The 24,774-nt window shown below is 43.1% G+C and overlaps 1 protein-coding gene across 4 annotated transcripts in view; it reads right to left on the bottom strand.

Annotated features, from left to right (window-relative positions):
* LOC138671370 (beta-arrestin-1) overlaps positions 1-24,774 on the bottom strand; it is a 319,598-nt gene that overhangs the window by 13,938 nt on the left and 280,886 nt on the right. For 2 of the 4 annotated variants that reach the window (XM_069759481.1, XM_069759480.1), the window contains exons 12-15: positions 22,454-22,537; positions 11,556-11,579; positions 5,425-5,495; positions 2,903-2,954 (exon numbers count right to left, since the gene is read on the bottom strand). In XM_069759481.1, the coding sequence (XP_069615582.1) occupies positions 2,903-2,954; positions 5,425-5,495; positions 11,556-11,579; positions 22,454-22,537 (231 nt within the window). The remainder of the gene's footprint in view (positions 1-2,902; positions 2,955-5,424; positions 5,496-11,555; positions 11,580-22,453; positions 22,538-24,774) is intronic. The other 2 variants (XM_069759482.1, XM_069759483.1) reach the window with 1 other exon arrangement.

Raw genomic sequence — 24,774 nt, forward strand, 5'->3', positions numbered from 1 at the left:
TCTTGTACATAGGGGCAGTATTATAGTAGTTATATTGTTGTACATAGGAGCAGTATTATAGTAGTATTATTCCTGTACATAGGGGCAGTATTATAGTAGTTATATTCCTGTACATAGGGGCAGTATTATAGTAGTTATATTCTTGTACATAGGGGCAGTATTATAGTAGTTATATTCCTGTACATAGGGGCAGTATTATAGTAGTTATATTCTTGTACATAGGGGCAGTATTATAGTAGTTATATTGTTGTACATAGGAGCAGTATTATAGTAGTTATATTCTTGTACATAGGAGCAGTATTATAGTAGTAATATTCCTGTACATAGGGGCAGTATTATAGTAGTTATATTCTTGTACATAGGGGCAGTATTATAGTAGTTATATTCTTGTACATAGGGGGCAGTATTATAGTAGTTATATTGTTGCTCATAGGGGCAGTATTATAGTAGTTATATTCTTGTACATAGGGGGCAGTATTATAGTAGTTATATTGTTGCACATAGGAGCAGTATTATAGTAGTTATATTCTTGTACATAGGAGCAGTATTATAGTAGTTATATTCTTGTACATAGGAGCAGTATTATAGTAGTTATATTGTACATAGGAGCAGTATTATAGTAGTTATATTCTTGTATATAGGGGCAGTATTATAGTAGTTATATTCTTGTACATAGGGGCAGTATTATAGTAGTTATATTCTTGTACATAGGAGCAGTATTATAGTAGTTACATTCTTGTACATAGGGGCAGTATTATAGTAGTTATATTCTTGTACATAGGGGCAGTATTATAGTAGTTATATTCTTGTACATAGGAGCAGTATTATAGTAGTTATATTCTTGTACATAGGGGCAGTATTATAGTAGTTATATTCTTGTGCATAGGGACAGTATTATAGTAGTTATATTCTTTTACATAGGAGCAGTATTATAGTAGTTATATTCTTGTACATAGGGGCAGTATTATAGTAGTTATATTCTTGTACATAGGGGCAGTATTATAGTAGTTATATTCTTGTACATAGGGGCAGTATTATAGTAGTTATATTCTTGTACATAGGAGCAGTATTATAGTAGTTATATTCTTGTACATAGGAGCAGTATTATAGTAGTTATATTCCTGTACATAGGGGCAGTATTATAGTAGTTATATTCTAGTATATAGGGGCAGTATTATAGTAGTTATATTCTTGTACATAGGGGGCAGTATTATAGTAGTTATATTCTTGTACATAGGAGCAGTATTATAGTAGTAATATTCCTGTACATAGGGGCAGTATTATAGTAGTTATATTCTTGTACATAGGAGCAGTATTACAGTAGTTATATTCTTGTACATAGGAGCAGTATTATAGTAGTAATATTCCTGTACATAGGGGCAGTATTATAGTAGTTATATTCTAGTATATAGGGGCAGTATTATAGTAGTTATATTCTTGTACATAGGGGCAGTATTATAGTAGTTATATTGTTGTACATAGGAGCAGTATTATAGTAGTAATATTCCTGTACATAGGGGCAGTATTATAGTAGTTATATTCCTGTACATAGGGGCAGTATTATAGTAGTTATATTCTTGTACATAGGGGCAGTATTATAGTAGTTATATTCTTGTGCATAGGGACAGTATTATAGTAGTTATATTCTTTTACATAGGAGCAGTATTATAGTAGTTATATTCTTGTACATAGGGGCAGTATTATAGTAGTTATATTCTTGTGCATAGGGACAGTATTATAGTAGTTATATTCTTTTACATAGGAGCAGTATTATAGTAGTTATATTCTTTTACATAAGAGCAGTATTATAGTAGTTATATTCTTGTACATAGGGGCAGTATTATAGTAGTTATATTCTTGTACATAGGGGCAGTATTATAGTAGTTATATTCTTGTGCATAGGGACAGTATTATAGTAGTTATATTCTTTTACATAGGAGCAGTATTATAGTAGTTATATTCTTGTACATAGGGGCAGTATTATAGTAGTTATATTCTTGTGCATAGGGACAGTATTATAGTAGTTATATTCTTTTACATAGGAGCAGTATTATAGTAGTTATATTCTTTTACATAAGAGCAGTATTATAGTAGTTATATTCTTGTACATAGGGGCAGTATTATAGTAGTTATATTCTTGTACATAGGGGCAGTATTATAGTAGTTATATTCTTGTACATAGGGGCAGTATTATAGTAGTTATATTCTTGTACATAGGAGCAGTATTATAGTAGTTATATTCTTGTACATAGGGGCAGTATTATAGTATTTCTAGTCTCGTATACACAGTGCTGTTATAATTAGTGATGGGCGAGTATCCTCGTTGCTCGAGTTTTTCTGAGCACGCTCGGGCAATCTCCGAGTATTTTGGCATGCTTGGAGATTTAGATTTTTTTGATGCAGCTGCATGATATGTGGCTGCTAGACAGCCTGAATACATGTGGGAATTTCCTAACAAACAGGCAACCCCCACGTGTATTCAGACTGTCTAGCAGCCACAAATCATGCAGCTGCGGAGACGAAAACTAAATCTCCAAGCACGCCGAAAGACTCGGAGCGTGCTCCGGAAAACCCGAGCACCGAGTACACGGGCTCATCGCTAGTTACCATCGTTATATATTGAGGATATTGTTGGATGCTGATATGTTGTGCTCCAGTTAGGATTATATCCGTAGTGAATGAGGTTTTAAACCAAAACACTTTCACTGAATAAGCAAATGTAGGAGAACGATCAGGACCATCACGTCTTACTTTGATTTTCCTTTCTCTATGTCATGCATTGATGAATGGAAGCCATGCAGGAGAGACAGAACGGTTAGATCAGACATGCAGCAGGATCAGACCCGGATCATGGATGTTATTATACAGAGGTTACTTAATATTACACACATTTGTAGCTTACTTTGTATCAAACTCTATGAGATTTGTATCTATAGGAGCTTCACTCTCGGGAACTATAAGAAAAAGTCACAAACATCAAGTCACAACCAAACTTCACGGACACCAAACTACCGGGAATACTAAACATTTTCACATCATTTTTCCTTTTTTCAATCTGACTCCATGACTAAATGATTCTCAAAATATACATTTGACAAATTTGATATATGACGTCTGCCTGTTAGTGACAACATAGAAAACAATACTAGAAATTCAATTGTCAGTCGATCAGCGTGACGCCCAAACTGACGGTGTGCATCAGTTCACGTAAAGAACATGCCGACAACCGTGAACATTTGGTTTTCTTTCTAGGGTGATGCAAACAACAAATAGGACAAAATAACTGAAAACTGCAGTGTGCATAACTATCCACCCCCCTAAAGTCGGTACTTTGTGGAGCCTCCTTTTCCTGCAATTACAGCTGTAAGTCGCTTTAGATAAGTCTCTGAGCTTTCCACATTTTACCTCTGGAATTTTTGCTCATTCCTCAAGGCAAAACTGCTCCGGCTCCTTCATGTGAGATGTTTCCTCTGGTGAACAGGGATCTTCAAGTCAGACCACAGATTCTCCATTGGATTAAGGTCTGGGCTGTGACTTGTCCACTCCAGAACATTTACACGTTTCCCCTTAAACAACTCGAGTGTTACTTGAGCAGTATGCTTTGGGTCATTGTCTTGTTGGAAGGTGAACCTCTGTCCCAGTCTCACATCACTTACTGACTGAAACAGGTTTTGCTCAAGAATATCCCTGTATATCGCACCATCCATTTTCCCCTCAACTAGGACCATTTTCACTGCCTTTGCTGCCGAAAAACAACCTCCATGTTTCACTGTGGGGATGGTGTTCTTGGTGTGATGAGCTGTGTTGGGTTGGTGCCAGGCATAGTGTTTACCTTGGTGTCCAAAAAGTTAAATGTTGGTCTCCTCTGATCACAGCACCTTCCACCATACATTTGAGGAGTCTCCCAAAAGTCTTTTGGCAAACTCAAAATGAGCCTTACAATTTTTGTGTGTAAGTAAAGGCTTTTTCTGCCCACTCTTCCATAAAAGCCACCTCTATGGAGTGTATGGCTTATTGTGGTCGTATGGACAGATTCTCCAGTCTCGAGTTGTGAACTCTGCACCTCCTTCAGAGTTACCTTTTGGTCTCTGTGCTGCCTCTCTGATTAATGTCCTCCTTGCCCGAACTGAGAGTTTTCGTGGGTGCCCTCTCTTGGCAGGTTTGCTGTGATATCATGTTCTCTCTATTTGGTGATTATGGATTTGATGGTACCCCTGGGGATCATCAGAAATTGGGATTTTGACTTCTCAACAACTTAGTCACTGACTTGTTTGGAGATCTCTTTAATCTTCATGGTGTTTGGAGATATCCTTGGTTTTCATGGTGTTGTTTGGAGATCTCAATGGTCTTCATGGTGTTATTTGGAGATCTCCTTGATCTTGATAGCCTTGTTTGGAGATCTCCTTGGTCTTCATGGTGTTTGGAGATATCCTTGGTTTTCATGGTGTTGTTTGGAGATCTCAATGGTCTTCATGGTGTTATTTGGAGATCTCCTTGATCTTCATAGCCTTGTTTGGAGATCTCCTTGGTCTTCATGGTGCTGTTTTCAGGTCTCTTTGGTCTTTGTTGTGTTGTTTGTAGATCTCCTTGGCCTTCATGGCCTTGTTTGGAGATCTCCTTGGTCTTTGTGGTGTTGTTTGGAGATCTAGTTCTTTATGGCCTTGTTTGGAGATCTACTTGGTCTTCATGGTGTTGTTTGGAGGTCTCCTAGGTCTTCATGGTGCTGTTTGGAGATCTCCTTGGTCTTCGTGGTGTTGTTTGGAGATCTAGTTCTTTATGGCCTTGTTTGGAGATCTCCTTGGTCTTCATGGTGTTGTTTGGAGGTCTCCTAGGTCTTCATGGTGCTGTTCGGAGATCTCCTTGGTCTTCATGGTGGTGTTTGGAGATCTAGCTCTTTATGGCCTTGTTTGGAGATCTACTTGGTCTTCATCATGTTGTTTGGAGGTCTCCTAGGTCTTCGTGGTGTTGTTTGGAGATCTCCTTGGTCTTCATGGTGTTTGGTTAGTGGTGCCTCTTGATAATGGTGTTGCAGCCTCTGTGCCCTTACAGAAAAGGTAAAGTGTATATACTGATAGACACATGACACTTAGATTGCACACAGGGGACGTCCTGATACTAAGCATGGGACTTAGAGAAGAGAATTGCTTGCATCAGAAATTTTTAGGGTCTTCATAGCAAAAGGGGTGAATACATATGCACATGCAAATTTTTAGTTATTTGATCGCACGCATTTAATTTTTGCCTATATTTTTCTCACCAACTCAGAGTATTTAGTGCCGATGCATCACACACAAATCAGATTACAAAAATATTTACACCCAAGTTGTAATGTAACAAAATAGGTTAAACAGCCAATGGGGGTGAATACTTTTGAAAGCCACTGTACGTTTACTGGTATTTTCCCAAAAAAAAGACAGTTCTTACGGTCTCGGTGTAGAGGCTCCTCCTTGGGTTTCGGATGCATCAGAGTAAAAGGCAGCTCCACAGCGACATCACTGCAGCGCAGGAGAGAAATCTGTGGTCAATGTCCGGTATGCTTTTTTGTATTGTATGTAAAATTAAAATGATCAAAAATAATAATAATAATAAAAATTACTGTTCCCAACAGCGAACTGCCTGAAAACTTTGAGCTTTAGATTGTTCTCATAAGATCAGAACATCACAGGTTCCGCAATTGGGGCATAAACCAAAGCAGAACCCCAGGCTATCCACCTGAATGGCTGAAGTATAATACTACATTTCCATGGTCACTGGATTGAAAATATTCATCACTACAATTAAAAAAAATAATAATAAGTTCCTCAGGGGCGGGGCTAGTGAGTTGTAAACACTGATAAAATCAAGCAAATTATAACATGCAGCGTGCAGAATTCTACATGCAGTAATGAAGTATCAATATTCAAAATATCTAATCAGTGATTGTGTCCAGAAATTCAAATTAAAACCCAAAGTGAATAAAGTGTTAAATGAAGGTCGTCTTTTATACTCCAATTACTCCCAGAGGTGCATTCACGATTCTGCTCACTTACACCTGGCGCCTCGGCTGCAGGGACATCTATCCATCACAATTTGTTTCAGAAAAGTTCATGATTGTCAGCCGGCACTATGCTAAATGCAGCAGCATTGCGAATACAGCTCTGGAGGTGATTTATACTCCAGTCACAGTGAGAGCTGCCTTCACAGTTCTGCTGATTTCTTTTTATCTCGAACCAACACTGCTGTGCTGTATTGAGTGGTGGAAGATGTAGAGGTTCTTCCTGGCCGTGTGCGGTAATCTGATAAAGAGAAGCAGAATTCTGAATGCAGCTCCGGATGTAACCGCAATACAATGCGTCGTTGTGCAGCAGAGCTGCAGCGTTTACTCAGGATCCTCGGATCAGACACAGATCGTTCTGTAAATCAGATTATCAATCCCACAGCATGCAAACACGTAACATGGAATCGTCATGCAAGGAGAAGGCAGATTGGAGACGCACTTTTCACATGTATTAGATGAATGCCAGGAAATGTCTCTGGAAGAAAGAATACTGAAGTATGTACCCCCCCATCAGACAGAAAAGAGATTGCAGGGTCCACCAATCACAATAGGTGATGTCACAGCTCACCTCCTCCTATACAATGACTGATAACACCTCTATATACAGTAGATAACACAGGACCCACCATTCACAATAGGTGATATCACAGCTCACCTCCTCCTCCTGTACAATGACTGATAAGTGATAACACCTCTATATACAGTAGATGACACAGGATCCACCACTCACAATATGTGATGTCACAGCTCACCTCCTCCTCCTGTACAATGACTGATAAGTGATAACACCTCTATATACAGTAGATGACACAGGATCCACCACTCACAATATGTGATGTCACAGCTCACCTCCTCCTCCTGTACAATGACTGATAACACCTCTATATACAGTAGATAACACAGGATCCACCATTCACAATAGGTGATATCACAGCTCACCTCCTCCTCCTGTACAATGACTGATAACACCGCTATATACAGTAGATAACACAGGATCCACCATTCACAATAGGTGATATCACAGCTCACCTCCTCCTCCTGTACAATGACTGATAACACCGCTATATACAGTAGATAACACAGGATCCACCATTCACAATAGGTGATATCACAGCTCACCTCCTCCTCCTGTACAATGACTGATAACACCTCTAAATACAGCTGATAACACAGAATCCACCATTCACAATAGGTGATGTCACAGCTCACCTCCTCCTCCTGTACAATGACTGATAACACCTCTATATACAGTAGATGACACAGGATCCACCATTCACAATAGGTGATATCACAGCTCACCTCCTCCTCCTGTACAATGACTGATAACACCGCTATATACAGTAGATAACACAGGATCCACCATTCACAATAGGTGATATCACAGCTCACCTCCTCCTCCTGTACAATGACTGATAACACCTCTAAATACAGTAGATAACACAGGATCCACCATTCACAATAGGTGATATCACAGCTCACCTCCTCCTCCTGTACAATGACTGATAACACCTCTATATACAGCTGATAACACAGGATCCACCATTCACAATAGGTGATGTCACAGCTCACCTCCTCCTCCTGTACAATGACTGATAACACCTCTATATACAGTAGATAACACAGGATCCACCATTCAAAATAGGTGATGTCACAGCTCACCTCCTCCTCCTGTATAATGACAGATAACACCTCTATATACAGTAGATAACACAGGATCCACCATTCACAATAGGTGATGTCACAGCTCACTTCCTCCTCCTGTACAATGACTGATAACACCTCTATATACAGTAGATAACACAGGATCCACCATTCACAATAGGTGATGTCACAGCTCACCTCCTCCTCCTGTACAATGACTGATAACACCTCTATATACAGTATATAACACAGGATCCACCATTCACAATAGGTGATATCACAGCTCACTTCCTTCTCCTGTACAATGACTGATAACACCTCTATATACAGTAGATAACACAGGATCCACCATTCACAATAGGTGATATCACAGCTCACCTCCTCCTCCTGTACAATGACTGATAACACCTCTATATACAGTAGATAACTCAGGATCCACCATTCACAATAGGTGATGTCACAGCTCACCTCCTCCTGTACAATGACTGATAACAACTATGTATACAGTAGATAAGACAGGATCCACCATTCACTATAGGTGATGTCGCAGCTCACCTCCTCCTCCTGTACAATGACTGATAACACCTCTATATACAGTAGATAACACAGGATCCACCATTCACAATAGATGATGTCACAGCTCACCTCCTCCTCCTGTACAATGACTGATAACACCTCTATATACAGTAGATAACACAGGATCCACCATTCACAATAGATGATGTCACAGCTCACCTCCTCCTCCTGTACAATGACTGATAACACCTCTATATACAGTAGATAACTCAGGATCCACCATTCACAATAGGTGATGTCACAGCTCACCTCCTCCTCCTGTACAATGACTGATAACACCTCTATATACAGTAGATAACACAGGATCCACCATTCACAATAGATGATGTCACAGCTCACCTCCTCCTCCTGTACAATGACTGATAACACCTCTATATACAGTAGATAACTCAGGATCCACCATTCACAATAGGTGATGTCACAGCTCACCTCCTCCTCCTGTACAATGACTGATAACATCTTTATATACAGTAGATAACACAGGATCCACCATTCACTATAGGTGATGTCACAGCTCACCTCCTCCTCCTGTACAATGACTGATAACACCTCTATATACAGTAGATAACACAGGATCCACCATTCACAATAGATGATGTCACAGCTCACCTCCTCCTGTACAATGACTGATAACACTTCTATATACAGAAGATAACTCAGGATCCACCATTCACAATAGGTGATGTCACAGCTCACCTCCTCCTGTACAATGACTGATAACACCTCTATATACAGTAGATAACACAGAATCCACCATTCACTATAGGTGATATCACAGATCACCTCCTCCTCCTCCTGTACAATGACTGATAACACCTCTATATACAGTAGATAACACAGGATCCACCATTCACTATAGGTGATATCACAGATCACCTCCTCCTCCTACTATACACTGACTTTGGCACATAACATAGAGAATGGCAAAACTCTTTTGTAAAAGTCAATAGTTTATGGGACAGGTCACCTTCTCCCCCTCTCTGCACAAGGACCTCTGCATAGATTACACAGAGTGCCTGTAAGTGATTATGATCTCACTACTAGAAATCAGCGAATCCCAAGTTAAAAGTTCGACATTCATGCCGGTCAGTTAGTGTCTGCTGCTAAACGCCAGACACAGACTTTCTCCAGGGGTCCGTTGCAGAGAGAAAATTTTCCAGCTGAAAAGTCGGAGTCCTCATTCTAAGGTTCTGGCTCAATTTGGGTAAAGTTCTAGTACTAGAAGATGAACTTCCATGGGTCCGCTCATCCCGACTCACTACCTCTCATCCCCTCTGCACAGGTCACAGAGCATGCCCACAACACTCTCACAGACAAGTCCCAGTATGACTAGTCCCAGTATGACTAGTCCCAGTATGACTAGTCCCAGTACGACTAGTCCCAGTAGGACTAGTCCCAGTATGACTAGTCCCAGTATGACTAGTCCCAGTATGACTAGTCCCAGTATGACTAGTCCCAGTACGACTAGTCCCAGTATGACCATCCCCAGAAAACAAAGCCACAATAGGCTAGCCTCCTTATAACCAGCTCCAGAATATCTCCACCTCAGTAATGAGCACCAGTGTAACCAGTACTGATAAGTCAGCCCCAGTATTACCAGCCCCTGAATCACCAGTCCCAGTATTATCAGCCCCAGTATTACCTGCCAGTCCCAGTATAACAAGTGAAAGTATAGCCAGCTCCAGTATTACCAGTCCCAGTATAGCCAAGCCCCAGTGTAAGTAGATCTGATAAAGCAAGTTCCAGCATAACCGGCTTGTATATATTCAGCCCCAGTATAACGAGTCCCAGTTTTATCAGCCGCAGTATAACCATCTCCAGTATAATCAGTCCTGATATTACCAGCCCCAGTATAACCAGACCCAGTATGGTAAGTCCCAGTAAAACAAAGCCCTAGCATAACCAGTCCCAGTATAACCAGTCCCAGTATAACCAGTAGACATGGATTCACTGACTGGTGGATGACGAGAGATATGAATGGTTCATGCAGCCGCCCGCCTGGCACAGGACACTGGGCATAGAGATAGACAGAGGGTAGTGAGGACAGGGGGCAGTGAGGATAGGGGGCAGTGAGGACAGGGGACAGTGAGGACAGGGGGCAGTGAGGACTGAGAACAGTGAGGACAGGGAGTAGTGAGGACAGAAGGCAGTGAGGACAGGGGGAAGTAAGGACAGGGGGCAGTGAGGACTGAGGGCAGTGAGGATGGGGGGAAGTGAGGACGGAGGGCAGTAAGAACAGGGAGCAGTGAGGATATCGGGCAGTGGGGATGGAGAGAAGTGAGGAAAAGGGCAGCGAGGACAGGGGGCAGTGAGGACAGAGGGCAGTGAGGAAACAGGGCAGTGATGACGGGGCAGTGAGGACAAAGGGCAGTGAGAACAGGAGATGGTGAGGATATAGAGCAGTGAAGAAAGGAGACAGTGGGGATATAGGGCAGTGAAGACAGAGAGAAGGGAGGACAGAGGCCAGTCAGGACGGGGCAGTGAGGGCTGAGGTTAGCGATGACAGAGGTTAGTGAGGACAGAGGTTAGTGAGGACAGAGGTTAGCGATGACAGAGGTTAGAGAGGACAGGGGTCAGTGATGAATGGTGGGCAGTGAGGATAGAGGGCAGTGAGGACAAAGGTAAGTGAGGACAGGGGACAGCGTGATCAAAGGGCAGTGAGAACAGGGGGCAGCGATGACATAGGGCATTGATGGATGAAGGGGAGTGAGGACTGGGTAGTGAGGACAGTGGGTAGTGAGGACAAAGGGCAGTGAGGACAAAGGGCAGTGAGGAAGAAGGGCAGTGAGGAAGAAGGGCAGTGAGGAAGAAGGACAGTGAGGAAGAAGGGCAGTGAGGAAGAAGGGCAGTGAAGAAGAAGGGCAGTGAGGAAAAAGGACAGTGAGGAAGAAGGGCAGTGAGGAAGAAGGGCAGTGAGGACAGGGGGCAGTGAGGATAGGGGACAGTGATGAACGGAGGGCAGTGAGGACAGGGGGCAGTGAGAACGGAGGGCAGTGAGTACAAAGGGCAGTGAGGACAGGGGCCAGTGAGGATAGGGGACAGTGATGAACGGAGGGCAGTGAGGACAGGGGGCAGTGAGAACGGAGGGCAGTGAGTACAAAGGGCAGTGAGGACAGGGGCCAGTGAGGACAGGGGGCAGTGAGAATAGGGGGCAGTGAGGATAGGTGACAGTGATGAACGGAGGGCAGTGAGGACAGGGGGCAGTGGGGACAGGGGGCAGTGAAGAAAGAGTGGCTTTTACAAAAAAGATGCAGAGGGATTTGGTGCATGGTCGTGACTTTGTGGAGGTTTCAGCAATTACCTGGATGCCAGGTCTCCCAGGAGGCTGCCATCATCCAAAGTAGATAGAAAATTAGTCAGTGCAAGCATCAGTGCACCCCGAGTCACTGGACCCCACAATCACATGCAGCCAGCACCCGAACCCCCAATAAGCCGGCAGCGAGGGGCCACCACCCGGCTCATTCACACACAGCGGTCATTTACAGAAATCAAAGCTCCACGGCAGAATGGAACAGGTTAAATCTATCACTTCGCTTCTACTCCAGTCCCATCCAGAGCTGCATTCACAGTTGTACTAGTTTTTTAGTATTTGTCAGGTTCGGCAACTTCCTTGTGACCCCATCCAGGTCCAATGCCTATACAGGACTTGATCTATTCACATCCAAAGCTGCATACACAGACAGCATGATACAATAATGACAGCTTTGCATGGCGGCTCAGATAGTTTGAGAAGAAAAATTGTTTTTATCTAAAAGAGATTCATGGCAGAACCTGCAATGTGAGACTGAGCAAGAAACTAGCAACGTTGTAAATGCAGTTTTGGATGTGACTAGAGAATAAGAAGCAATAGAATTACTCTACTCACATCCAGAGCTGCATTCACAATGCAGTTGTCTGAAACCCACCAGTACTGTACTAGCAGATGAGCCCCTGCGATCCTGTTATAAGACACTTTTCTATCTCCCTCTCATGTGCGTAGTGTAAAAACTACAACTCCCACAATGCAATGCAGCACAGCAGGTTCTGTATAGACTCTGAATCAGACTGGGGTGCAAGGAAGCCATACAACTGTCACTGCAGCTTTGGATGTAACTAGAGTATAATGCATCCTGTACAAGATCAGTAAAGGCAACATCCTGTGGAGATTTAAAGGGATTGTCCAGCACTGTAATAGCAATGACTTATCCTGTCTTAAAGATAAGGAGAAAAAGGGGAAAGAAGAAGAGGGAAGAAGAAGAAGAGGGAAGGAAGAAGATGAAGAAGGAAGGAAGAAGATGAAGAAAGAAGAGGGAAGAAAAAGAATAGGGAAGAAGAAGAAGAAGAAGAAGAAGAAGAAGAAGAAGAAGAAGAAGAAGAGGGAAGGAAGAAGAAGAAGGAAGAAGAAGAGGGAAGAAAAAGAAGAGGGAAGAAGAAGAAGGAAGAAGAAGAGGGAGGAAGAAGAGGGAAGGGAGAAGAGGGAATGGAGAAGAGGGAGGAAGAAGAAGAAGAAGAGGGAACAATACGAAGAGGGAAGAAGCTGAGGGATAGAGGGAAGAAGAACAACAACAACAGGGAAGTAGAAGAAGAGGTAAGGAAGAAGATGAAGGAAGAAGAAGAGAGAAGGAAGAAGATGAGGGAAGAAGAAGAAGAAGAAGAAGAAGAGGGAAGGGAGAAGATGAAGGAAGAAGAAGAGGGAAGATGAAGAAGAGGGAAGAAGAAGAAGAGGGAAGAAGAAGAAGAGGGAAGAAGAAGAAGAGGGAAGAAGAAGAAGAGGGAAGAAGTAGAAGAAGGAAGAAGAAGAAGACGGAAGAAGAAGAAGAAGAAGGAAGAAGAAGAAGAAGGAAGAAGAAGAAGAGGGAAGAAGAAGAAGAGGGAAGAAGAAGAGGGAAGAAAAAGAAGAGGGAAGAAGAAGAAGAGGGAAGAAGAAGAAGAGGGAAGAAAAAGAGGGAAGGGAGAAGAGGGAAGGAAGAAGATGAAGGAAGAGGGAAGAAGAAGAAGAGGGAAGTGAGAAGAGGGAAGAAGATGATGGAAGAAGAAGAAGAAGAAGAGTGAAGGGAGAAGAGGGAAGATGAAGAGGGAAGAAGATAAAGAGGCAGAAAAAGAAGAGGAAAGAAGAAGAGAAAAGAAAAGAAATAGAAGAGAGAAGAGGGAAGAAGAAGAAGAGGGAAGAAGAAGAGGGAAGAAGATGAAGAGAGAAGAAGAAGAGAGATGAAGAAGGGAAAAGAAAAAGAGGGAAGAAGAAGATGATGAAGGAAGAAGAGGGAAGGAAAAAGAAGAGGGAAGAAGAAGATGAAGAAGGAAGAAGATGAAGGAAGAAGAGAGAAGGAAGAAGAAGAAGAAGAAGAGGGAAGAAGAAGGAGGAACAGGGAAGGGGAATAAGAAGGAAGAAGAGGGAAGGGAAGAGGGTGAAGAAGATTCATCACTTCCCCGATTCGGGATGATTCTACAAGTGACAACATCCCATAAGAACAGATAATATAACAAGAATCCAGTGTAGCATATGACTCCTGCTCAGTACACGATCAGCACCCAGTGGTCACCGGTGGTATTGCACGACACCCTCATTAGGACGGAGGAGCGAGATGATTCATGGAAGCAAAGATTTCCTGAACTTTCTCCTTTTCACAGGAAAGAAATTATTGTTGTCTCCACTTTTTCTCTGAGTTGTAGAACATTCTGCAGAGTTCATTTTGCTGAAAGCCTTAGATGACTTTATTAATTGACGCAATAAAAGGCATCAGACAGGGAGAAGCGATCCGTAGCTCCGGGCCAGCAGCCCGCCCCGTCCCAAGTCACCCTCTGTGATTTTGTAACTCTCTGCTGTGTCTTCATGTCTTCGTCCATCACAGACAGAAGCAAAGAACAAGACAGCAATAATAATGTCAGCATGAGACTGATGCTTTTATCTCTGGAGAGGAAACAGTAGGGGAGTGATGACGGTTTTGTTATTATTTTTTCCACAGCTGGAAGTTTCATCCAAAGCCAGAAGTGGGTCAATGATAGCTGAGATTGGGCAATTTAGAACAAGTCTGTGCTGGATGTAGGGGCAGTGCATTGTACAGTTGGGTGAACTTCTTCTAGTCTCCAGCGCTCTTTCCGCTTTCCCTTCTTGTCTTGTCTGTTTTTTTTAGCCGGAAGCTACATGACTATGTCAAGATCGGTGCTAAAGCAGCAAGAAATGATCTGGAGCCGAAAATGAGCCTGGTGCAAAGGAGCAGTCACTGAGGAGGGGTCTGGTGTCTCGTCGGAGCTCTCAGGTGTGGGGTTGAGAGTCTGAACTATTAGGTCTGGGATGTGGATTATTGTCGTTCATCTCAGGTCTGGTATGAGGTCTGTTCTGGAATCGGAATTATTAGGGGAGTGGTCCAGGGTCTAAAATATAAAGTCTGGTCACATGTCTGAATTACGCGGTCTGGACCTGCATATAAATATTAGGTCTGGTCTAGGGCCAGAATATGAAGACTGATCCAGAGTTGGAACACTAGGTCTAGTCGAAGGTCTGAATATTAGCTTTAGTCTGGAGTCTGAATGTTAGGTCTTGTCTGGGACAATATATGTCTGGTCTGAGGTCTAAATATTGGTTCAGGTCTAAGGACTGAACATCAGGGCTCTTTCAGACGTCAGTGTCTCTGGTACGTGCGGTGACAGCTTTCACATGTACTGGTGAGACTTACACAGGTAGACACAGTCAGGTGAATGGGTCTGTGCACATGTCAGTGTGTTTCCACGGACCCTGTTTCTTCACAGACTGTGTGTCCGTGGTCAAAACACACTGACATGTCCATTTTTAGCTGCAGCACAGGCCGTAAAACGTTCCACATACATGCACACTGATGACATGTACCGGCACCTGGGAATCAGCGGTACTGTTTGTGCTGTTCCCCGATGCCGGGTACTGAAGACAGCTCTCATCATTGTCCTCTGCTCTGCTGTGATCAGTGCCAGCAGGGGACAATGTTGAGCGTTGTATAAAAATGTAAACATTAACAATAAAATAAAAAAATCACATTACACTCACATTAACACCTAATCCCTTGAAGCAAACAAACAAAAGTAAAATACAACAATATCCCTCACCTCTCCAAAGTTGACAGTTTATCATCAGTCGGCGCCTGCACTATAAATAAATAAGAAAGATTGACGTGGGATTCCTCTGTATTTTTGATAACCAGCCAGGAAAATCTGAAAGCTGGTGCTGCAACCCTGAGTGTCAGGTTTATCATGGCTTGTTATCAAGAATATAGGGGTCCCCACGTTGTATTTTTTATTTAAACAAATAATTTTTAAAAACGGTGTGAGGCCCTACCCATTTTTGACAACCAGCTGATAGCTGAGGGCTGGTATTCTCAGGCTGGTAAGGGGCCATAGATATTGACCCCCTGCCTAAAAATAGCAGACTGAAGCCACTCAGAAAAGGAGCATCTATTAGATGCACCAATTCTGGCGCTTTGCCCGACTCTTTCCACTTGTCTTGTGGCGTTGACAAGTGTACTTCATATTTGTTGGGTTGATGTCACCTTTGTATTGTCTGATGACATCAAGCCCACTGGTTAGAAATGGAGAGGCGTCTATTAGACACCTATCCATTACTAATCCTATTGTTGTAGTGTAATGCAAGACTACGGGTAGGTGGATTCATAACTGGCTCAGTGATCGTACTCAGAGTGGTAACAAATGGTTACACATCCAACTGATAGAATGTTTCAAGAGGGGACCACAAGGCTCTGTCCTGGACCCAGTGCTACAAGTGGGACCACAAGGCTCTGTCCTGGACCCAGTGTTACAAGTGGGGACCACAACGCTCTGTCCTTGCCCCAGTGTTACAGATGGGGACCACAAGGCTCTGCCCTGGCCCCAGTGTTACAAGTGGGGACCACAAGGCTCTGTCCTGGCCCCAGTGTTACAAGTGGGGACCACAAGGCTCTGTCCGTCCCCAGTGTTACAAGAGGGGACCACAAAGCTCTGTTCTGGACCCAGTGTTACAAGAGGGGTACCACAAGGCTCTGTCCGTTCCCAGTGTTACAAGAGGGGACCACAAGGCTCTGTTCGTTCCCAGTGTTACAAGAGGGGACCACAAGACTCTGTTCTGGCCCAAGTGTTACAAGTGGGGACCACAAGACTCTGTTCTGGCCCAAGTGTTACAAGTGGGGACCACAAGGCTCTGTCCTGGCCCCAGTGTTACAAGAGAGGTACCACAAGGCTCTGTTCTGGCCCAAGTGTTACAAGTGGGGAGAACAAGGCTCTGTCCTGGACCCAGTGTTACAGGTGGGGACCACAAGGCTCTGTTCTGGGCCCAGTGTTGTTCAACATTTTTATAAATGATCTAGATAAGGGAAGTGAAGGTAAACTGATCAAATTTGCAGATGATGCAAAGCTAGGAGGGATAGCCAACACTAGAGAAGACCGAGAAATGATTCAGAAGGATCTAGAGAAGCTTGAACAATGGGCAGCGGCTAATAAAATGGTATTCAACCCCTTTCTGACATCTGACATACTCTCCCGTCAAGGTGGTATGGGCCCGTATGACCACCGACGGGATAATACGTCCTCATCGATCAGTCGCAGCTAACATCCAGGACTATGTGCCAGGAGCGGTCACGAACCGCTCCTGGCACATTAACCCCGGCACACTGTGATCAAAGATGATCACAGAGTTCCGGCGGCAAAGGGAAGCATCGCGCAGGGAGGGGGCTCACTGCGTGCTTCCCTGAGACCCTCGGAGCAACGCAATGTGATTGCGTTGCTCCGACGGTCTCCTACCTCCTCCTCCCTGCAGGCCTGGATATAAAATGGCCGCAGGGGGCCTTCCGGGTCCTGCAGGGAGGTGGCTTACCAGCGCCTGCTCAGAGCAGGCGCCGGCAAGCCTCCTTCAGTGCCTGTGTGATCACTGATCTGACACAGTGCACAGCAAAGTATCAGATCAGCGATCTGTCACTATAATTTGACGTCCAACCCTGGGGCAATGTAAAAAAGTAAAAAAAAAATAATCCTAAATAAAGAAAAAAAAACAAAAAATATTGTTCCAATAAATATATTTCTTTATCTAAATAAAAAAAACAAACAATAAAAGTACATATATTTAGTATCACCGCATCTGTAACGACCCAACCTATAAAACTGTCCCACAAGTTAACCCCTTCAGTGGACACCATAAAAAAAAGAAAAGAGGCAAAAATCTACGCTTTATTATCATACCGCCAAACAAAAAGTGGAATAACACGCGATCAAAAATACGGATATAAATAACCACGGTACCGCTGAAAACGTCATCTTGTCCCGCAAAAAACGAGCCACCATACAGCATCATCAGCAAAAAAATAAAAAAGTTATAGTCCTGAGAATAAAGCGATGCAAAAATAATTATTTTCTATATCAAATAGTTTTTATCGTATAAAAGCGCCAGAACATAAAAAATGATATAAATGAGGTGTCGCTGTAATCGTACTGACCCGAAGAATAAAACTGCTTTATCCAATTTACCAAACGCGGAACGGTATAAACGCCTCCCCCAAAAGAAATTCATGAGTAGCTGGTTTTTGGTCATTCTGCCTCACAAAAATCGGAATAAAAAGTGATCAAAAATGTCACGTGTCAGAAAATGTTACCAATAAAAACAACAATTCTTCCCGCAAAAAAATAAACCTCACATGACTCTGTGGACCAAAATATGGAAAAATTATAGCTCTCAAAATATGGTAACGCAAAAAATATTTTTTGCAATAAAAAGCGTCTTTTAGTGTGTGACGGCTGCCAATCATAACAATCCGCTAAATAACCCGCTATAAAAGTAAATCAAACCCCCCTTCATCACCCCCTTAATTAGGGAAAAATTAAAAAAATGTATTTATTTCCATTTTCTCATTAGGGTTAGGGTTAAGGCTACAGTTAGGGTTTGGATTACATTTACGGTTGGGATTAAGGTTAGGGGTGTGTCAGGGTTAGGTGTGTGTCAGGGTTACCATTGGGATTAGGGTTAGGGGTGTGTCAGGGTTAGAGGTGTGGTTAGGGTTACCATTGGGATTAGGGTTAGGGGTGTGTTTGGATTAGGGTTTCAGTTATTATTGGGGGGTTTCCACTATTTAGGCACATCAGGGGCTCTCCAAACGCGACATGGCGTCCGATCTCAATTCCAGCTAATTCTGCATTGAAAAAAGTAAAACAGTGCTCCTTCCCTTCCGAGCTCTCCCGTTTGCCCAAACAGGAGTTTACCCCAACATATGGGGTATCAGCATACTCAGGACAAATTGGACAACAACTTTTGGGGTCCAATTTCTCCTGTTACCCTTGGGAAAATACAAAAAATGGGGGCTAAAAAATAATTTTTGTGGAAAAAAAAAGAATTTTTTATTTTCACGGCTCTGCGTTATAAACTGTAGTGAAACACTTGGGGGTTCAAAGTTCTCACAACACATCTAGATAGGTTCCAATATGGGGTCACTTGTGGGGGGTTTCTACTGTTTAGGTACATCAAGAGCTCTGCAAATGCAACGTGACGCCTGCAGACCATTCCATCTAAGTCTGCATTCCAAATGGCGCTCCTTCCGTTCCGAGCTCTCCCATGCGCCCAAACAGTGGTTTACCCCCACATATGGGGTATCAGAGTACTCAGGACAAATTGTACAACAACTTTTGGGGTCCAATTTCTCCTATTACCCTTGGTAAAATAAAACAAATTGGAGCTGAATTAATTTTTTTGTGAAAAAAAGTTAAATGTTCACTTTTTTAAACATTCCTAAAATTCCTGTGAAACACCTGAAGGGTTAATAAACTTCTTTTATGTGGTTTTGAGCACCTTGAGGGGTGCAGTTTTTAGAATGGTGTCACACTTGGGTATTTTCTATCATATAGACCCCTCAAAATGACTTCAAATGTGATGTGGTCCCTAAAAAAAAATGGTGTTGAAAAATGAGAAATTGCTGGTCAACTTTTAACCCTTACGCTATGTGCACACGTCAGGATTTCTTGCAGAAATTTTCCTGACAAAAACCGGACATTTCTGCCAGAAATCCGCATGCGCTTTTTTCGCGTTTTTTTTCGCGTTTTTCCCCAAATGCATAGAATTGCGGGAAAAACACAGAAAATCCGCAAAAATAATGAACATGCTCATTTTTTTTACCGCGATGCGTTTTTTCGTGGAAAAAACGCATCCATGTGTACAAAACATGCAGAATGCATTCTAAATGATAGAATGCATAGTGTATGCTTTTTTAATGAGTTTTTATAGCGTTTTTAGCGCGAAAAAAAACGTGAAAAAACCTGAACATGTGCACATGGCCTTATAACTCCCTAACAAAAAAAAAATTTAGTTCCAAAATTGTGCTGATGTAAAGTAGACATGTGGGAAATGTTACTTATTAAGTATTTTGTGTGACATATCTCTGTGATTTAAGGGCATAAAAATTCAAAGTTGGAAAATTGCGACATTTTCGCCAAATTTCTGTTTTTTTTACAAATAAACGCAGGTAATATCAGAGAAATTTTACCACTATCATGAAGTACAATATGTCACGAGAAAACAATTTCAGAATCATCGGGATCCGTTGAAGCGTTCCAGAGTTATAACCTCAAAATTGGCCCGGTCATTAACGTGCAAACCACCCTTTGGGGTAAAGGGGTTAATAGGGAGAAATGCAAGATTCTACATCTGGGCAAGAAAAACGAAACTTACATCTATAAAATGGGAGGAATAGAACTAAGCAACAGTATGTGTGAAAAAAAGTGTGAAAAAGACTTGGGTATAGTAATAGATCACAGACTGCACAGGAGTCAACAGTGTGATGCAGCAGCAGAAAAGGCAAATACAGTTCTAGGATGTAATAAGAGAAGCATAGAGTCTAGATCACATGAAGTAACTATCCCGCTATACTCCTCCTTGGTCAGGCCTCATCTGGAATACTGTGTCCAGGTCTGGGAGCAACATTTTAAAAAAGACATAGAAAAACTGGAGCAAGTTCAGAGAAGAGCTACCACGATTGTGAGCAGACTGCAGAGTATGTCCTACGAAGAACGGTTAAAGGATTTGGGAATGTTTAGCTGCAAAAAAGAAGACTAAGAGGAGACGTAATAGCTGTCTATAAATATCTGAAGGGCCGTCACAGTGTAGAGGGATCATCATTATTCTCATTTGCACATGGAAACATGAGAACCAATGGAATGAAACTGAAAGGGAGAAGATACAGATTAGATACTAGAAACCAGTTTTTGACAGTGACGGTGATCAATGAGTGGAACAGGTGGCCACGAGAGGTGGTGAGTTCTCCTTCAATGGAAGTCTTCTCACAGAGGCTGGACAGACATCTGTCTGAGATGGTTTAGTTTTCGCAGGCGCTGGTGCGTGTGATACTGATGCGGCACATGGTTGCCACATGTGTACCACAAGTATTACACACGGACACTGATCTCTCCGGTACTGGTTTTTCCAGGAGCGGAAATATCAGGATGTGTGAAAAAACCCTTAGGTCTAATCCGAGGTCTGAATATTAAGTCTGGTGTGGGAGTTATGTGTTAAGTCTGGTCTTAGCCCTAAATATTAAAGGGAACCTGTCACCCCGAAAATCGCGGGTGAGGTAATCCCATCGGCATCAGGGGCTTATCTGCAGCATTCTGTAATGCATTCTGTAATGCTGTATTTAAGCCCCCGATGTTACCTGAAAAAGGAGAAAAAGACGTTAGATTATACTCACCCAGGGGCGGTCCCGCTGCTGGTCAGGTCGGATGGGCGTCTCCGGTCCGCTCCGGCGCCTCCTATCTTCTTTCCATGACGTCCTCTTCTGATCTTCAGCCACGGCTCCAGCGCAGGCGTACTTTGCTCTGCCCTGTTGAGGGCACAACAAAGTACTGCAGTGCGCAGGCGCCGGGCCTCTGACCTTTCCGGCGCCTGCGCACTGCAGTACTATCCTCTGCCCTCAAGAGGGCAGAGCAAAGTACGCCTGCGCCGGAGCCGTGGCTGAAGATCAGAAGAGGACATCATGGAAAGAAGATAGGAGGCGCCGGAGCGGACCGGAGACGCCCATCCGACCTGACCAGCAGCGGGACCGCCCCTGGGTGAGTATAATCTAACGTCTTTTTCTCCTTTTTCAGGTAACATCGGGGCTTATCTACAGCATTAGAGAATGCTGTAGATAAGCCCCTGATGCCGGTGGGCTTACCTCACCCGCGATTTTCGGGGTGACAGGTTCCCTTTAAGTCTAGTCTAAATATTACATCTGGTCTGGGGTCTGAATATTATGTTTGGTGTGGGATCTGTATGTTAGGTCTGCTCTTAGGCCTAAAAATTAGATCTAGTCTGAATATTAGATCTGGTCTGGGGTCTGAATATTAGGCCTGGTCTAGGTCCAGCAATCGTAAAGTGCCTCTTACTGGTAGTCGAGACCTTTTTTTCTCTCTTTTGGGGTTAGAACACTGACACGTCAGTGGGATCAAACTGTTGGAGTTGATTTTTCCCATCACTTTCTCGTCAGGCAGTATCGTTACATTTTTTAATGATCTAAGTCATGATTTAATCTTTACCTCTCGCCTTTTGCTATCATTAATACTTTGGCGGAGGGTTGTACCTTACTGGGGGGCCTTATCCCACTTTACGGCTTTGTTTTGGTAAACTTATCACTTCTAGCTTTGAATTCCTTCTTACTTTGCAGCTTTTTTTCCACACCGGCCTAAAGCTTTCGCACAGTACTGTCCATTCTTACTGGTACCGTACTGGTGAGACTCTGCTGGGATCCCATAGGGAGGAGATCACGAGCGGGACGCACCACAGAGTAGATCATGTTCTCCAGAGCAGTAGCTTCTAATGATCCGAGTAACCTTGTAAGGAGTGGAAACAGGCTGGGGACAGTTTCCAGGAGCTGCGACGATACTCGAGCATTGTCTCCGATTTCCCTCTTTTCCAAAGTAGAACATCATCAGCCATCCTAGCAAGGGCAAATTTAGATGCAAAATAGCGCCCTCCAGTGGTAAGGAGTGGACATGCTGACCAATTCCTTAAGGTATGCAACGGCAGCCACTAGCGGTCAGTCACTAAAGGACAGCAGAATCTTGCCTGCCTGAGAAAGACCAAATCCAAACCTCATTGTTTGTTCCGGTGTATGAGAATGATCAGGTCATTCTCAATGTTCCTCATAATGTTTTATGGTCTTAGCTGAAAAACTTTCTGTTTTATCTTTTAGATTGGTCTTTCGTCCTGGAAAATAAGATACAAGTGCAATCCTAGTGAAGACTTACCCTCCTCGTGACACCACCAGCTTCACTTTCACCTTGTAAGAGACAATTATTCCAAGGATCTCCTTATTGGCTCCATCCCGCAACCTAGATACAGAAAAACAACGATCAAGAGCGGAAAGTCAACACAAAGGATGTCCAAAAGTATCTTACTTCTCAAGGAAAGTCAAAAACAAATACGTTTAAGTAAGCTCGGAAACTTCTCAAGATTTAGGGAATTTGCGAACCACAGTGATGAGAATGACCTGAGGATGTTCTCCTTTTGCTGAGAAGACTCCACAATGTCTACTCCAAATGTTCCTCACAGTAACAGGAGTGGAGGGTCCAACACAAGAATGTCTTGAGATTATGCATAATCCCAGATTTATCAAAGCAATTAGGGCAGATATCTGGCGTAAATCAGTTTAAAAAATTGCAACATTTTTGTACAACATGCAATTGCACAATAAAATTTTGACTTTTGGCATTTTCACCCGTTTCTCCCAGCTCCATTAAAATGGGCGAATCAGGGGTGGGACAGGGGAATAACGCAACAGCTTATCTATTTCATGATGGGCTGTGGTTTTCCTTACACCAGAAGTGTTACTCCAGTCCCTAACTAGAGTAAGATTTGCGGTGAGGTGCAGGGTGGTGCATATCATTAGCAACAGAGTGAGAATGACCTGAAGATATTCTCTCTTTTGACTCTGAAGCCTTCAGAATATCATGCCTTCTTCACAGTTACAGGAGTGAGAATGTCCTGAAGATATTCTCTCTTTACTGTGAAGCCTTCAGAATGTCATGCCTTCTTCATAGTAACAGGAGTGAGAATGACCTGAAGATATTCTCTTTTTAAGGGCTCATACTCACATGCGAGAAACTCGGACGAGTCTCATATGTCAATATCCGGCACTGCCGCCGGCACTCAGATAGGAGCGTTCAGTAGCATGCATTTCTATGTAGCTCAATGCTCCGATCTGAGTGTCGGCGACAGTGCCGGGTATTGATGTGTGAGACTCATCCGAGTTTCTCGCCTGTGAGTATGAGCCCTACTGTGAAGCCTTCTTCACAGTAACAGGAGTGAGAATGACCTGAAGATATTCTCTCTTTACTGTGAAGCCTACAGAATGTCATGTCTTCTTCACAGTAACAAGAGTGAGAATGACCTGAAGATATTCTCTCCTTACTGTGAAGCCTTCAGAATGTCATGCCTTCTTCACAGTAACAGGAGTGAGAATGACCTGAAGATATTCTCTGTTATGATCAGGTAATTCAGAACCACAATGGACCTTGAAGTTCAGAGCACACAAAGTGACCTGACATTTACCAAAAACATATGACGAGCTCTGAGACGTGGAAACTCTGCTGATTGCAATCCCTAATCCTATCACACCACACTAGAGGTAGCCGTGGATTGCGCCTAACGCTCCCTATGCAACTCGGCACAGCCTGAGAAACTAACTAGCCCTGAAGATAGAAAAATAAGCCTATCTTGCCTCAGAGAAATTCCCCAAAGGAAAAGGCAGCCCCCCACATATAATGACTGTGAGTAAAGATGAAATACAAACACAGAGATGAAATAGATTTAGCAAAGTGAGGCCCGACTTACTGAATAGACCGAGGATAGGAAAGATAGCTTTGCGGTCAACACAAAAACCTACAAACAACCACGCAGAGGGGCAAAAAGACCCTCCGCACCGACTAACGGTACGGAGGTGCTCCCTCTGCGTCTCAGAGCTTCCAGCAAGCAAAAAAAACCAATATAGCAAGCTGGACAGAAAATATAGCAAACAAAAATAACATAAGCAGAACTTAGCTTATGCAGGAAAGACAGGCCACAGGAACGATCCAGGAGGAAGCAAGACCAATACTAGAACATTGACTGGAGGCCTGGATCAAAGCACCAGGTGGAGTTAAATAGAGCAGCACCTAACGACTTAACCTCATCACCTGAGGAAGGAAACTCAGAAGCCGCAGTACCACTCTCATCCACCAAAGGAAGCTTATAGACAGAACCAGCCGCAGTACCACTCACGACCACAGGAGGGAGCTTGGCCACAGAATTCACAACAATTCTCTCTTTACTGTGAAGTCTTCAGAATATCATGCCGTTTTCACAGTTACAGGAGTGAGTATGACCTGAAGATTTTCTCTCTTTACTGTGAAGCCTTCAGAATATCATGCCTTCTTCGCAGTAACAGGAGTGAGAAAGACCTGAAGATATTCTCTCTTTACTGTGAAGCCTTCAGAATATCATGTCTTTTTCAAAGTTACATGAATGAGAATGACCTGAAGATATTCTCTCCTTACTGCGAAACCTTCAGAAAATTAAGACTTCTTCAAAG

Source organism: Ranitomeya imitator, chromosome 3, assembly GCF_032444005.1.
Source record: "Ranitomeya imitator isolate aRanImi1 chromosome 3, aRanImi1.pri, whole genome shotgun sequence".
Lineage (NCBI taxonomy): Eukaryota > Metazoa > Chordata > Amphibia > Anura > Dendrobatidae > Ranitomeya > Ranitomeya imitator.